This window comes from Equus przewalskii, chromosome 5 (assembly GCF_037783145.1).
Source record: "Equus przewalskii isolate Varuska chromosome 5, EquPr2, whole genome shotgun sequence".
NCBI lineage: Eukaryota > Metazoa > Chordata > Mammalia > Perissodactyla > Equidae > Equus > Equus przewalskii.
This window is the reverse complement of record NC_091835.1, coordinates 75,495,949-75,511,034: the sequence shown is the minus strand read 5'-3', so window position 1 is coordinate 75,511,034 and position 15,086 is coordinate 75,495,949. Positions and strand designations below refer to the sequence as shown.

Here is a 15,086-nt window from a genome sequence, read left to right as displayed (position 1 = left end):
TAGTGCTTGGTGTCAGACAAGGGACTGCTGAAGACACAGAGAAGATGGAGTAGGGCCTCAAGGATCTGCAAGTCCTTCAAAGCTCTGCTGTCAGTCCACTCAAGGTCAGTCCGGGTCCCCCACACCAATGCAAAGCAAGAGCATCATGCTGGATCTGAAGTCTCCAGATTTTCATAATTCTGTTTATACACATACAACCAGACACACCACACAAACTGAAACTGAGTAAAGGATGGCTGATCACTTTAGAGTCTTGAGGGCATGTGTTCAGGAGTTTTGGACTCACTCCCCGGAGCCATCTCTGGAGTTTCAGAGAACTTTCAGGTTACAAACCCGTGGCCCTCCACGCTGGGCTCTATGTCGGGGGCAGGGCTGCACTCAGGTGGGGCCCAGGCCCCAAATGTGGAGTCTGACTCAAGGGTGCCAACTTAGACACAGTGGAACAACAATGGCCTTGAAACAGAAGCCCAATGCAAATGCGTCCAAGTCTTCACCCTCTTCCTTCCACAGAGCCCCATCCTCCTCCTTCTCGGCTTCTTTCCCTGGGGAGGGAGGAAGGTCGAGTCTGATGGAGCTGTGCAGGGCCTGGCAGCCATGCCATGAGAGTCCACGGTTGTGCCCCAATGGAGCTTCTCTGACTCCTTCTTCCCTTTGCTCTCCTGGCCTTTTCTGAGGAGCACAGGGTCAGTGACTCCTCACCTGCGGCTCTGGTCCCCACCAAGTGCCAGATCCCCAGCAACTGAAGGCTAGGTATGTCTTTACATTTTTGACCCCTACTCCAGGTAGTGGGGGCTGCGTACGTGTAGGACTGGAAACAAGCTTGCACAATTGACCCTCAATTCCTGCCCTTTCCATGCTCTCCTCTTTGTCACCTATCTTCCTCCCTTTCTGAAGACCCATACTGGGTGTGTTGCTGAGCACAAACTCAGGTTCATTTATCAGCCACATGAAGACCAATAAGTGGAACGGCAGGCTTATGGCAATGAAAGAGGTTTAGTATTGAGAGGTAGCCAGACGAGGAGATGAGAGTAAAAACCCAGGTTTACCTCCCTGAAGGGAAAAAGAGAGGGGTTTTAATCTGGGTTCTAGGTGAGGGAGGGGAAACCTGTGGCCTTGCTGGTTGGCACCTTCCCACCAGCCTGCCTTTGGCCCTGAAGACTGAGTTTCTTTTCCCTTGACTGTATGGACTTTCCAGTTAGTTTTCATCTTCAGGATGAAAGACCTGCATTTGGTCTTCTCAGGCTGAATCTTGACCTCTGGACCTTGATTTCCTGGGGAAGACTGCACACTCATATGCTAAGGAGGGACGGAAAGAGGTGGTTAGTTTTAAACAAGAGGCGATGGTGCTGGGTGTGCACAGCTGCAGTCAGCAAAGCTTATCTCAAAGGTTTTGCTCTAAGAAAGATTTTGACTCCTTCGTTCTTGTTTTTAGGTGGAGAAGGGGCAATGGGTGGGTGGAGGATGCCCTGACTCTCGAGAGTGGTCCCCGCTGAGACTCTGCAGGGCACCACCAGGGGGCACCCACTTCAACTCCATAACTCACGGGGCTCACAGGTGCTGTCCTGGGTCCTGGCCCAGCTGCTGCTACCCAGGGTGTGGGAGAGGATTTGAGCCTCTGGATATGCAGTGCGGGATCTCAGTGCAGAGACTGGTGTAGGGTCTCCGTCACCCGGACCCCTCTGAAGGATTATTGGTTCTGGCCCCTGCAACTCCCAGGTGAGGGAGCATCACCCCAGGATCCTGTTCTCTCTCTGCTCTCTCCCAAACTTTCAGATAGTTCCCATCTGGAATGGCCTCAAACTCCTTCATGACCCTAACACCAGGCTTGCTATCCGTCTCAGGATTCACAAGAGCGACGCAGCAAGCGTGAGGGCTGACAGATGTTTCTGCTGCGAGCCCTCCCGGCAACTTACGGTGGAAGGAATTCGTGCTCACTGACAAAAATGTCCCAAGTTCCTTCCCAGAAACCAGACCTTACACCTTAGGAGGGTTTGGTGCCCCGATAGGATTTGCGCGTCGCCTTGGCCCTCTAAGAGTTTCCTGGGCCCTTTCCTTGCTCCTGGCCTGCTTCCTCCCCCAGCCTTCAGGAAGCCCTTGTCGGAGGGTGCAGTCACCCAGGAAGCAGGGACAGACTGGTTTTGGCAGGACCAGCCTCTGTCAGGCTGCTGCTGCCTCCCACCTTGAGGGACAGGCTCCTTCAGGACTGCAGTCAGCTCCCTGCATAGAAAGGTTACGACTGAAAGCGAATCTGAGGCCTTGTCTGTCTTTCTTGCCTGCTTGGGTGGGTCTGGTTTCATCTGAGCCTCTGGTTTCTGAGGGGCAGCCTTTCCTTCGTCCTCCCAGGGCCTCTCCTCTTTCCTACTTACCAGTCAGAGCTGTGACAAATGTGGACGGTGAGGGAGACGCCCAGAGCAGTGACACTGGCTCCTGTCCCTGCCCCACTCACCTACTCCCTTCGCCACGCTGTGCCACCCCCTTTTATGAAATGGTGTCCTCCACCTCAGCACGAAGCCCCTCCAGGGACAGCTGTTGTGAATCCCATTTCTAGTTCTTTCTTTAGTCTCCTTAGGGGCAGCTCCCTCCTCCTCTCCATCATCCCCTGAGGCCAATGGAACTAATACGGGTCCAATTATTGGGGTTCACATCCCTGCCTGCTGGGTGAGGTTTGGGGCACCGTGTGCATTTGGTCCGTGTTCGAGTCAGTCTTTTCTGCCTTTGGAGTCTGTGTCTGAGTGGTCTGGGCTCTGGATGGGCTTCCTGGTGGGAGGGACACGGTCAGAGGGCAATGTAACCAGGGACCCAGGGGCACCTGGGGACAGGACCACTTCACTGAATAAATGAGAGCTGACTGTTAGACCCACTTATGTCAGTGCCTCGATTCAGCCCTCCCAGCGTCTCGGAGAAGCCGCACAGCTGCGCGTGTCCACCCCCACTGCCTCTTCTCCCCTTTCTTTGCCTCTGACCTCACACACCCCCTTTGCTCTCCTGAACGCCTTTCTGCAGAGAGAATTACTGTATCAGGAGGAGACCTAGTCCTTCAAGTCCTTTCCTTCTCCTTCTAACCCTAGAGAGGCTGACAGTGACTCAGATTTCTGAGGAGAGCGTGCTGTGTGCCGAGCCCTCTGAGGAAACCCAGGCCCTGAGAGGGTGCTGAATGTAAGTGTGTTGAATCCAGAGCGTCTTCCCACGAAGAACCTTCCTGAGGTCGGGAAGATCGAGCCCAGCGTGTTGGCAGACGAGGAGAAAGAGTTCTGAGCCCTGAACCTAGAACAGAGTGGCCTGTGCCGCTCAGTGTGTGGCACCTGGACGCGGAGAGCAGAGGGAGTGAGTGGCCTGGGGCAGTGGGCCCGACAGTGATGTTTTCTTTCTGGGCAGGATTTGGGATTTTCAAAGGTCACATCGTCAGCGCTTACAAAAGTAGTCCAAAGGGCAGATAGGTATGGAGAGAATAGAATGTTCCAGAAGGACAGTGATCAGAAGGGCAATTGGACACTTGATGTCAGAGAGCCTGGAGGCCAGACTGACAGCACAGCCTCCTGATTGAGAAGGCCTACTCTTCTGATCACACCCTGTCTCTGTCTGTCCCCTGCAAAGCCATGTGGCTGTACCTGGCAGTCCTCGTGGGCCTGTACTACCTCCTGCGCTGGTACCGGGAGAGGCAGGTGGTGAGCAACCTCCAAGACAAGTACGTCTTCATCACGGGCTGTGACTCAGGCTTCGGGAACCAGTTGGCCAGGCAGCTGGACCTGCGAGGCTTGAGGGTGCTGGCTGCGTGTCTGACGGAGAAGGGGGCCGAGCAGCTGAGGGACCGGACGTCAGACAGGCTGGAGACGGTGATCCTGGATGTGACCAAGACAGAGAGCATCGCTGCAGCCACCCAGTGGGTGAAGGAGCACGTAGGGGACAGAGGTACCACCCAGATTTGTTGGGTCTGTTTCTCTTCTGTCTGTGAAGGGAGACTTCTTGTCTGCTGCTGCGGAAGATTCCCTAGGTGTTTTCCAGGACTCGAGGTCATACTCCCTTTCTTTCCCTCACGCAGCACACCAGCCAAGCTTTTTCTCTGCCCCCTCCTCCCATCCTCGGAGCTCTTGAGGTTTGGGGAGAGCTGCCCTGATAGAATTTGCCCTTCCAGATTCCCTGTCTGAGGTTCCCCCTCCTCTCTCAGCAGAAGTTCTGCATTTCCTGTTTCTCAGCGCCCCAGGGGAGATCAGAGCCCACTTTCTGGTGGCCGAGTGGAGATGGGGCACTGACCCCGAGGTTTGTGTGGGCGGCTGGGGCAGTGGTAGAGCCGGGCTCCTCTTCTCAGCACCGTACCATGTTCTTGCTGGGGACCCATAATCCTCCCCCAGGGAGTCACTGTCACCCATTTCAGGTGACGACACTGAGCTTTCAGAATTTGCAGAGGAAGCTCAAAAAATCTAGTCTGGGGTCACTTTCTCTCTCTCTGTCTCTCTCTTTCTCTCTGTCTCTCTTTCTTAAACTAAAATTGCCTCTTATTATGGGGGAGTAAGAGAACATTAATTTCTTTCTTCTAAGTATAAATGTAAATCATGACAATTGTAAAAAACACGGACAAGGACGAGATCAAAATGAAACTCACCCACAATCCACCACCAGAGACAAGTCCTGGGAACCTTTTGACATAGACGGTATTAAATTGTCATGAAGTTGTATCGGATTCTTTTCATTGAAAGAAGATGAGCATACTATAGCATAAATGGAAATTTCTTGAAAAACTGAATTTTGTGGGGCTGGCCCGGTGGCACACTGGTTAAGTTCGCACGTTCTGCCTCTCGGTGGCCTGGGGTTTGCTGGTTCAGATCCCTGTTGGGGACATGGCACCGCTTGGCAAAAGCCATGCTGTGGTAGGAGTCCCACATATAAAGTAGAGGAAGATGGGCATGGATGTTAGCTCAGGGCCAGTCTTCCTCAGCAAAAAGAGGAGGATTGGCAGTAGTTAGCTCAGGGCTAATCTTCCCCCTCCCCCCAAAAAAACACCCCAAACTTAATTTTGAAGGATTGAGAATATTTTATCTTTTTGAATAGCATTGCTTACTAATGCCATTCCTCATGTATGATATGAACTTTTTCCCGACATTTTATTCATCATGTTCAACATACGTCATGTCTTGGTGAACTTCTTTCCCAAATCTCTCTGTGTAACCGTGCATATTGACCCGATTCTTAGAAGTAACATCTCTGCTGGGAGAATGCGTGTCCTGGAAGGGCAGCCTGTTTCTGAGCAGGAGAGGGACTCAACTCTCTGGGTTCATCCTGTGCCCCCCGCGGCCCCAACTCCCCCGGATGTCTGCTCCTGCTGCCCTGAGGGTTGTTGCTGGGTAGCTCTTTAGTTTCTGTCCTCGGAATCATGTCTTTGAGTCCTGCAGAGAGGTTTCCACAAGGCTGGGTGAACGAAGCAGGGAGATGTGAGGGTGGCCTTCTGTGCGGGTAGGAGGACCTCTACCTCCTAGCCTAGAGGCCTCCTAGACGCCACCTGATCCACGTCTCCAGTGCTGTGGGCTGGGTGTCTGATTTCTGGTCCAGGGGGTGAAGCCTCTGCGTGGAGGTTGGTGGTGAGACAGCCTTACCTCCCCCTGAATTGATGCCCCTTGGAATTGACCCCCCAGATCCTACAGGAACGTTGCTCACTATTGCTACAGGTGTTTCAAGGCCAGTCCCTGAGATCACCCCACGACTGTTCTCACCTTTCCCGAAACCTGGGGTTTGAGGTCTGGTTTCCCCAACTAACATCTACCCAGATATTAGCTGTCTTTTCTTCTTTTTGTTGATTATCCTTTATCTTTTTCTTCCTCTCTCCCCTCCCTACCTCATTCTCTCTCTGCGTGTCTCTCCTTCTCCCACAGATAGTTGTTGAGTGCTCACAAAAGACGCTGTCCAGGAAACCTGAAAATGTAGGTGAACATTTGTAAGGTCTGCAGGATAGCATTGATATGTGAAAACACAAAGCATTACTCTCCGTCTTCCAGACCAAGGACATATGAGATTCCTCAACATCAGTTCATGCCTTCATGAAATTTAGGGTGATGGCCTGTTGTCCAACAGCCAGTGGTTGTGTCCTGAAGAATAAATCAGAAGGCAGTCACACTTTCTGTCCTCCGTGAGCTTAAATGGTCTCCCCTCTCCCAAACCCACTGGCAGTGTGTTGTTATGTGTCCTAGCCACTCCCCACGGACTCTCTCTCATAAATCCTTGCTCGATTGGAAGGTGAATTGGAACCAAAGCTGTGTCCACACTCACGGGCACAATGCAGTGTTGCTTTCTTTCCCCTCTGTGTCTAGGACTGTGGGGCCTGGTGAATAACGCTGGTGTCTTCATGCCCTCGGCACCCAACGAGTGGCTGACCAAGCAGGACTTCGTGAAGATCCTCGACGTGAACCTGCTGGGCTTGATTGAGGTGACCTTGAGCCTACTGCCCCTAGTGAGGAAAGCGAGAGGCCGCGTGGTCAATGTCTCCAGTTGCCTGGGCCGGGTGTCTCTGCTTGGTGGGGGCTATAGCATCTCCAAGTATGGTGTCGAGGCCTTCTCGGACTCCCTCAGGTACCGGACTGGGTTAGAGGTCCCCCCTCAGTCCTCCTGCTTCTGTGCTTCCAGGAAAGTCTTTTCACAAGCCCTTCCTTCCAGATCTCTCTCTATCTTGTTTTGTGCCAGGCATTCAGCAAGAAGTACTTTTCAATGTTCTGGGTGTTGGGATGGGCCCCAGGCCTATGGGGTTTTGTTCAACCTATCCTTGTGCTAGATGAGGGCCCACAGTCAGAAAATCTGAGGCATAATTGGAACTAGGATAATGTAGCTGCAGAGGCCATGTCCATAACCCATATGACATTCAGCATAAGGGAGCATTTAAGGTGAGGGTAGAGAATTTGAGTCAATTCAATGGATACTTCTTGGCACCACTGTGAGTGCACAATAAATATGTCCTAGGACCACTATATTTGGTCCCTGACCTAAGAAGTCTGACCGCTGAGAAAAGGACAAGAGATGCAGAAATGTAGTGGCCATCTCTCATGGATGTTGTGAACAATTTAGCCATAGTGGCTGTGGTAGCCAGTGGAATGAAGGGAGGGTATTGGAGAGCAACTGAGCTGAGGATTTAAGAACTGGACTTGGGTAGCCTGGCATACAGGTTAGAAGGCTTCCTGGATGAGGGAATGACAACAGCCAAGCCCAGGGTAAGTAACAGTTGAGTACTTATGCTGCAGTGTCCTCCAGGGGTAAAGGACAAGTCCGTGGCTGGCAGGAGAGATGCTGGGCAGGTGCGTATGCGTGGGCTGGCAAAGAGACAAGGTCCTGGACAGGCTGTGGACCTTCATGCTGTTGACAGTGGAACCCCATGGAAGGGATTTCATCAGGGTAGTTACTTTGTCAAATCAGCATCTAGAGAACCCACTGGCTGCAGGGCAGAGGATGGCTCTAAAAGTGGGGGAGCTGGGACTGCAGGCAGTGAGAGGCTCCTTAGGGGACAGATGGCCAGGCAGTTGACTAGAGCAGCAGAGGGGAGAGAGAGGGTTGGGGAGGGTGGAGGAAATAAGATGAGCAATCACTGGAGATGGATTAGATGTGTGGGGACACAGGAGGAGAGAGCACTTGCAGGGTGCTTTGTAGAATAGATAGGATGTAGAGCTAATGAGTAACTTGTACCACATGCTTGTGAAATATGTGGGAAAATGTACAAAGCTTATACAGAGACTAGGCCATCATCATAATTTTTCTCCAACTGACTGCTGCACTTTGAAACTTACCAAGATTTTGAGTCTATGTCACTCCAATCCTGTGTTTGGGTTGTATCATTTCTGTTTGTTTGTTTGTTGTCTTTTGTTTCCCAAGGCCTCTTAAGTCCTTGTCCCTCTTCCTGTCTGCCTTCCAGGAGGGAGCTCTCCTACTTTGGGGTGAAGGTGGCTGTTATTGAACCTGGTTACTTCAAGACTGGCCTGACAAGGAATGGGAGGATAGCTCAGGGCATCCAGGAGGCATGGGATCATGCCAGCCCAGAGGTCAAGGAGATCTATGGGGAGAAGTTCCCGGCATCTCGTGAGTGGGCTGTGGACTGTGGGGGAAGAAGCACACCTTTGTCTGGAACCCTGGGTCCATCCTTAGCACCTTCTTAGATCTCAGGTCCGTGCTCCCAGTTCTGACTCAGCCACACAGTGGGACATTGAGCTTCTTCCCATTGTCCAGTGTGGTCAACAGGTAACCTAAGGAATGGCTTGATAGACCTGGTGACCCATGGGTCATCTGAACCCCTAATTATGTTGAGGAGGGCTCTGAAACAGTAGGGGGAAACACCCGTGGACTCATGGCAATCTGGCATTAGAGCAGCTGGTTTTCAGCTGCCTAGATTTTCAGTGTTTGTAGAGACCTCCAGTTTATGCAGTGAGATTATAGTCATAAGTTGATTAACGAAGGGATGTGTTCTGAGAAAACTGTTGTTAGGCTATTTTCTATTTTCTTATTGTGTGAACATCAGAGTATACTTACACAAACTTAGATAGTATAGCTCAATACTTACGTTGGCTGTGTGATATTAATCTTGGCCCACTGTTGTATTGGTCCGTCATTCACCCAGAACATCATAATGCAGCACGTGACTGTTAATACTGGGAATAGAGTCAGAAGGAGCTGTGTAGAGAGTGTTCCTGGGGTAAGAGTTGGGACACACTTCAACAACATGTATGGATTCCATGTGGGGCAGTATTTTGGAGGCCTTAGAAGCTTTCAGAAACTTTTCTCTAGAGCTGATCTGAAAGTAGGACAATGGGGAAGTGAGAACATATTTGGATGGTGTCTTCTTGACAGTCATGAAGTCAACTGTAAGGTTGGAGCCAAGTTGGTGTAAGAATCTGTCCTTGGTGACAGACTGCATGGAACATGCCCTGACCGCCTGCCACCCCCGCACCCGATACTCAGCTGGCTGGGATGCCAAGCTCTTCTACCTCCCCGTGAGCTACATGCCCTCCTTCTTAGCGGATGCCATAAACAACTGGAACTTCCCAAGACCTGCCAAGAGCCTGTAGCCCCAGCCTGGGGTGCATGGTATGGTGGAGTTGGGTACAGCGTGAGGGAGGCATGCATCGGGGGAGGGAAATAAAGTGGACAGAGGGGCTCTCATGTCACCAGGGACATCCATCTCACCTCCCTTTCTCCCTCCTCTTCAGTCTTCTCCTGGGACATTACTCAGGGCTCTGGGGATATTGGGAGGAAAGAATCAAATTGTACAGCTGAGGAACCAGGACCCATTGCACACGTCATCATCTGATCCTTAAGAGGCCTCTCAAGGCTCTGAGCCTCAGGGCCCTTCTGCCACCCTCAGGATCCACACTTTAGGGAGATTGTGAGCAGCTGGGAGAGACTCAGCCTCACCTGAGCCTGCTCTGACTCTGTCTTCCTCGTCAGTTGTGCCTTGGCCCTGGCATGTCTTCCGCTCCCACAGGATGGAAAGGCCTGAAGAAGGTGAAGTCTCTTCTCCACTGAAGACATCTGTGGACAGAGGTGGAGGTGTGGAGGGTGACCAACAGCCTGACCCCTCAGCCTCAGGTCCAAGTCAGCAGACCTTGCTGGAAGGTGGTGTGCTCAATAGGGTTCCTGACAGAGGACACAGAAATCAACTTTTGATTTGTCTGGAAAGCATGGATTTCCATTCCTTATCTTTGCTTTAAAATAAAAGTTGAAAAGTTTACCTTGGCCCAGTGATTGGAAGCGTGACCTTGGGGAGCGGTGGGGTGTGCGTCTGTGAGAGAAAGAGTGAGGTGATTTCACAGAGGTCAAGGGATGAGTGGGATGAGCTGAGGAGGCATTGGACAGAGAAGTTAGGTGACTCCCTCCCTTCCACACAACTAAGGGGCTGAAGTTTCCCTTCCCAGATTTATCAAGTATCATAGAGTCAGAGGATTAGACACGAGGATGGACAAACAAGGAGAGGTGGCTCAGGCACTGGCAGACCCTTCCCTGGGGACACCAAGCCTCTCTCCTCACCAGCACCCTGTCTCCATGTCTCCCTCTCTGTCCTCTCCTTTAGAGTCACCACCCTCCATCCCCTGCCATCACCAGGTTTCTCAGCCAGGATCCCCTCCCCACGCTCTCCAGAGGGGGAGAGGAAGAGTCCCTTCTGAACCCAAGTCTTTCCTTTTCTGCCAACGTTTGTTGAGCCCCTACTGTGCGCTGGGTAGAAATTCCCCTAACGAACATGTACTTCCTGAGGCCCGGCCTCTCTCTGTCTCCACTGTTCCGATGATGTTCTGAGAAGGGACTCCACAGGGGAGGCATTTGCAGAAAGTGATACAGCTTCCTGGGCTGAGCACAGATTGGAGTTGGCAGGGACCTTGCCAGGTGTCTTAGTTTTTCTCCTTTAGAGTAACATTGACGATATGGAGTCCTCCCGGGTCCCTGAAGTTGTAGAACCATGTCAGCATTCTTCATGAAAACAAAAGTGAGCTCCCAGGTGGCAGGGCCCTTCATTCTCAAACCTGTAGTGAACACTTGGTGTCGGACAAGAGACTGCTGAGGACACAACGATGACGGGGAGGATCCTCAAGGATCTGCAAGTCCTCCAAAGTTCTGGTGTCCACTCAAGGTCAGTCCATGTCCCCCAGGCCAACCGAAAGCAAGAGTGTGATGCTTGATCTCAAGTCTCCAGATTTTCATAAGATTGTGCACACACACACACATCCCTTAACACCAAACAAACTGAAATAAAATAAAAGATGATTCACTTTATAGCCTTGAGGGTATGTGTTTAAGAGGTTTGGACTCGTCCCCAGGAATCATCTCTGGAGTGTCAGAGAACTGTGAGGTTACAAACCCCTGGCCCTCCACCCTGGGCTCCATGAGCGGGCAGGGCTACACCGAGATGGGTGCCATGGCCCCAAGTGTGAAGTGGGACTCAAGGGTGTGAACTTAGACATGGCGGAGCACCAATGGCTTTGAAAAGAAGTCCAAAGCAAATCAGCCCGAGTCCTCAATCTAGACCCTCAGCAGAGCCTCATCCTCCTCCTTCCAGGCTTCTTTCCATGGGGAGGGAGGCAGGTCAAGTCTGATGGAACTGTGCAGGGCCTGGCCCCACACCAAGACAGTCCCAAGGAAGCTGCCCTCACTCCTTTTTTCCTTTGCTGTCATGGTCTTTTCTGAGGAGTACAGTGTCAGTGAGCCACACTCTGCCCCCCACTGCCACAAATTATGTCCCCTCCAAGTGACAGATGCTCAGCACCTGAAGATAGGGGTGTGTTTCTGCATTTCTGGGACCCACTCCAGGTAATCGGGCTGCATACCTGGAGGGCTGGGTACAGACTTGCAGAATTAATTCTCATTCCCTACCCTTTCCATGCTCCCTTTCTTTAGCTATGCCACGGCTTCCTCTGAAGACCCATATGGGATGAAAAAGAGGGAGTAGGCAGGTGGAGGACACCCTGACTCTTGAGAGTGGTCCCAGCTGAGACTCTGCAGGTCGCCACCCAGGGGTGTAGCCTCCTTTCCAGCGTGCACAGTGCTCACAGGTGCTGTCCTATGACCTGGCCCTGCTGCCTCTCCCCAGGGGTGGGAGGGGATCTCAGTGTCAGGATGTCCTGAGCAAGAACTTAGTCCAGAGATTGGAGGCAGTGGATCTCCACCCTGTGGGACCCTTCAAAGGGTTTCTCGTTCTGGCCCCTGCAACGCCCAGGTGAGTGAGTGTCCCCCCCAAGCGCCTGTTTTCTCTGCTCTTTCCCGAACTTCCTGTTTGTTCCCATCTGGAATGGCCTCAAACTCCTTCATGACCCTAACGCCAGCGCTCCTATCCCTTTAAGGATTCACAAGAGTGACGCAGCAGGCGTGAAGGTTGACAGATGTCTCTGACACATGGCCTCTCAGCAATTTACGGTTGAAGGGATTTGTGCTCACTGAGAAAAATGTCCCCAATTCCTTCCCAGAAACCATGACCTTATCCCTTAGGAGGGTTAGGTGTCTGGTTAGGATTTGCATGTTGCCTTGGTCCCCTGAGAGTGTCCCGGGCTCCTTCCTTCCTCCGGGCCTCCTTCCTCCCCCAGCCTTCGGGAAGCCCTTGCAGGAGGGTGCTGGCAGTCACCCAGGAAGCAGGGACAGGCTGGTTTTGGCAGGACCAGCCTCTGTCAGGCTGCTGCTGCCTCCCACCTTGAGGGACAGGCTCCTTCAGGACTGCAGTCAGCTCCCTGCATAGAAAGGTTACAACTGAACGTGAATTTGTGCCCTTGTCTGTCTTTTTAGCCTGGTAGGGTGGGTCTGGGGCCATTTGAGCCTCTGGTGTCTGAGGGGCAGCCTCTCCTTTGCCCTCCCAGGGCCTCTCCTCTTTCCTACTTACCATTCAGAGCTGTGACAAATGTGGACGGTGAGGAAGACGCCCAGAGCAGTGACACTGGCTCCTGTCCCTGCCCCACTCACCAGCTCCATTCCTCTGGCTGTTCCATCTCCTTACATGAAATGGTGTCCTCCACATCACCCTGAAGCCCCTCCAGGGACAGCTGTTGTGGGTCCTGTCTCTAGTCCTTTCTTTAGTCTCCTGAGGGGGCAGCTCTCTACTCCTCTCCATCATAAGTTGGTAGGAAGCGAGCTACTGCCTTTCCAATTTTAGGCATGTATGGCCCTCCCTGCTTGGGTGAGGGTATGGCGCTCCACTGTTACTGAGCAAGGGCCCACCTCCTGACATGCATAAAGAGCCAATTACTACAGCATCAGCTTTTGGGTGTAGAAAGGTAGCTTTATTTGGAAGATCCATCTGGAAAGAGACTGGAGACAGATCTGTCTTCCTCGATCTAGGGCTAAAGACAAAATATATTGGATGAAAGCTAGGGTGGTCCAACATTGGAGATAGATGATTGGAGGCAAGGGGAAGTGAGGTACTTGATGATCTGTGCATGCATAGTCAAGCTTCAGAGCTCTTCACAGGACCCGTGTTCACAAAACAGTGGTGTAAGCACATCTGAAGGTGGAGTTTTCAGCCCCTTCACATCACAAAGTTCACTTGTTGGGCATTTGTGTAGGCCCTGTCGAGGAGTTCGTGGTGTCAACTGGCCTGAACTGGACAAGGGGTCTCAGTTCCTGAAAAACCATGCCTAAACACTCTGTTGATAAGATGAGGTCAGTTGAACTGGTCCTAAAGGGCCCACAGTTACAAATTCCCCCTGTTCATTGTTCATTCCTCAATCTTGAGGGAACTAGAGTGACGACTGCTCTAGCTTCTGCCTGCTGATGAGGGACATAGATTGTTTCATCTCACTGAACCAGTCTCTTAGTCAGATCGTTTTTGCAGCTGGGCTGCCAAAGTTAGGCCTATATTGTTTAAGCTGGTACCCAGGCATTTAGTAAGAAGAATTTCTAGAGAAACAGAAAGAAAAATGAAGTTAATGGTTGGAGCAAATTAGAAACCAGTTCCTGAGCCTGGGGATCAGCCAGTCAAGAAGATTTCTAGATGTCAGGGTTGAAATATCTTTTACAGTTTGAAAGTCTCCGATGATGTCATTGGGTGTTCAGGTATCTTTCTGAGTGGCTTATGCAGTAATAGTCACGACTCTCTCTTAAGTTTGTGTCAAGCTATCCAGCTTCAGTTTGCAGGGCTTCAGGAAAAAGGGTGGTTTCAATTCTCAGTGATTCCAAATGAAAAGTGATGGAAAAAATTGAAAATGTCAGTTTGGAGATTGTAGCCAGATATTTCAGGAGACTACAAGAATTCAGGATCCAGTCTAGTTTGCAGATAGAAAACAAAAACCTCAAAGACAATGAACAGAACTAGAACCTAATATCCATGAATGTGTACTATAGTTTTTGTTGAAACACTATTTTTCTCTCTAAACTCACCCTCATTTTTACCAAAGATAGCCAAATTGAGACTTATCTGTTTACAAAACGTATAGTTTCAACAAATTTGGCCCAATTATTTACATAAGGAGAGCAAGAATAGAAATTGATCATATAGACTCTTTTAAATATGCTTTGCTGGAGCTTTTCATAAGGAATCTCAGATTGACCTTTAAGGCCTCTCAAGGCCAGAAAACCAAGCCAAGGACTTGTCGTCAGACTCTGCCAGCAATACCTATAGATTTGGGTGAATTCCTCTCTTCTCTTGAGGTTCCCACAAATATCCTGAGGTTCTTTGCACCTGCCAGGGAAGTAACCTTTACTCACCTGGTAAACTTGCTGCGAACCACGTAAGCAAGGTACAAGGCCAATATTTCTGAGTGGTTTTATTCCATAAAGCCAATCTTTGTTCCTGAAAGTTGTCTGGTCATATCTGAGTCTATATATGTTTCTCTCAAATATGACATTCCAGCCAAAGTGTTGGTAATATAACCAATGTTTCCTATTGTGTCCTGCTATAAGGAGAGCAGATTCTTACTGAACTTATGCAAATAACCATCTTGCCATGAAAGAAAGAATACTCACACCTCAAGAGTTTTCAAATTCTGGTGGGACCAGGTAGGGAGAAAAAAATAAATGTTTCAATTCTGCTTAAAAACGTATAATTTTACCAAATTGCTATAAGTCATAGTCAGCTTAAGAGAAAGGAGAAAAAGATTTCTTTAAATCTGGAAAAATAAAACATTAAAGATCAGAAATATTTCAAATGAAAAGTCATAAAAATTATAATCATCCTCATCAGTTCATTCAGTCCCACATAGCCCATTCTTGATCTTGATCTTCTGTTAGCAATTTTATGAGCCATCAGTTTCTCTGTTAGAGTTCTGTAATTTCTTATTCAGCTTAGGTTCATAATCTGAAAATTTGTCAGAGACATGCATTCTAGAGCAAGCATCAGAATCCCTTCCATGAATCTTTCTGAAGATGAAATACACCTGCAAATACATCTGAGTAAAACGACAACTGTCTGTAAATGACAAAAAACTCAAAAATGGCAACTGACAGACAAACTTGACTATTTCTGTGATACACAACACTTTAAGATAATAACTAGAATTATGGCTGACAAGCAGGACAGATTAGAATTTTAGGAATGCTATATAAAGTTTAAAACACTTATTTTAATAACATTCACACCCACAAAACAACCTAAGAATGTTTATCATCATTTATTTGACAATGCTTCCCATATAATTTAACTTACTAAA

General features: G+C 50.0%; 1 protein-coding gene across 3 annotated transcripts; it reads left to right on the top strand.

Annotated features, from left to right (window-relative positions):
- Positions 1 to 3,389: 3,389 nt before the first annotated feature.
- LOC103567726 (retinol dehydrogenase 16-like) lies at positions 3,390 to 9,694 on the top strand. 3 transcript variants are annotated; one of them, XM_008544451.2, is made up of 5 exons: positions 3,390 to 3,909; positions 6,300 to 6,558; positions 7,886 to 8,049; positions 8,815 to 9,051; positions 9,449 to 9,694. In XM_008544451.2, exons 1-4 carry the CDS (start codon positions 3,597 to 3,599, stop codon positions 9,030 to 9,032), a joined length of 954 nt encoding a protein of 317 aa, XP_008542673.2. In that variant the 5' UTR covers positions 3,390 to 3,596; the 3' UTR covers positions 9,033 to 9,051; positions 9,449 to 9,694. The 3 variants fall into 3 exon arrangements, with proteins under 3 accessions (XP_008542673.2, XP_008542671.2, XP_008542674.2); XM_008544449.2 differs by having other exon boundaries at positions 9,412 to 9,694; XM_008544452.2 differs by having other exon boundaries at positions 9,174 to 9,694.
- Positions 9,695 to 15,086: the final 5,392 nt, after the last annotated feature.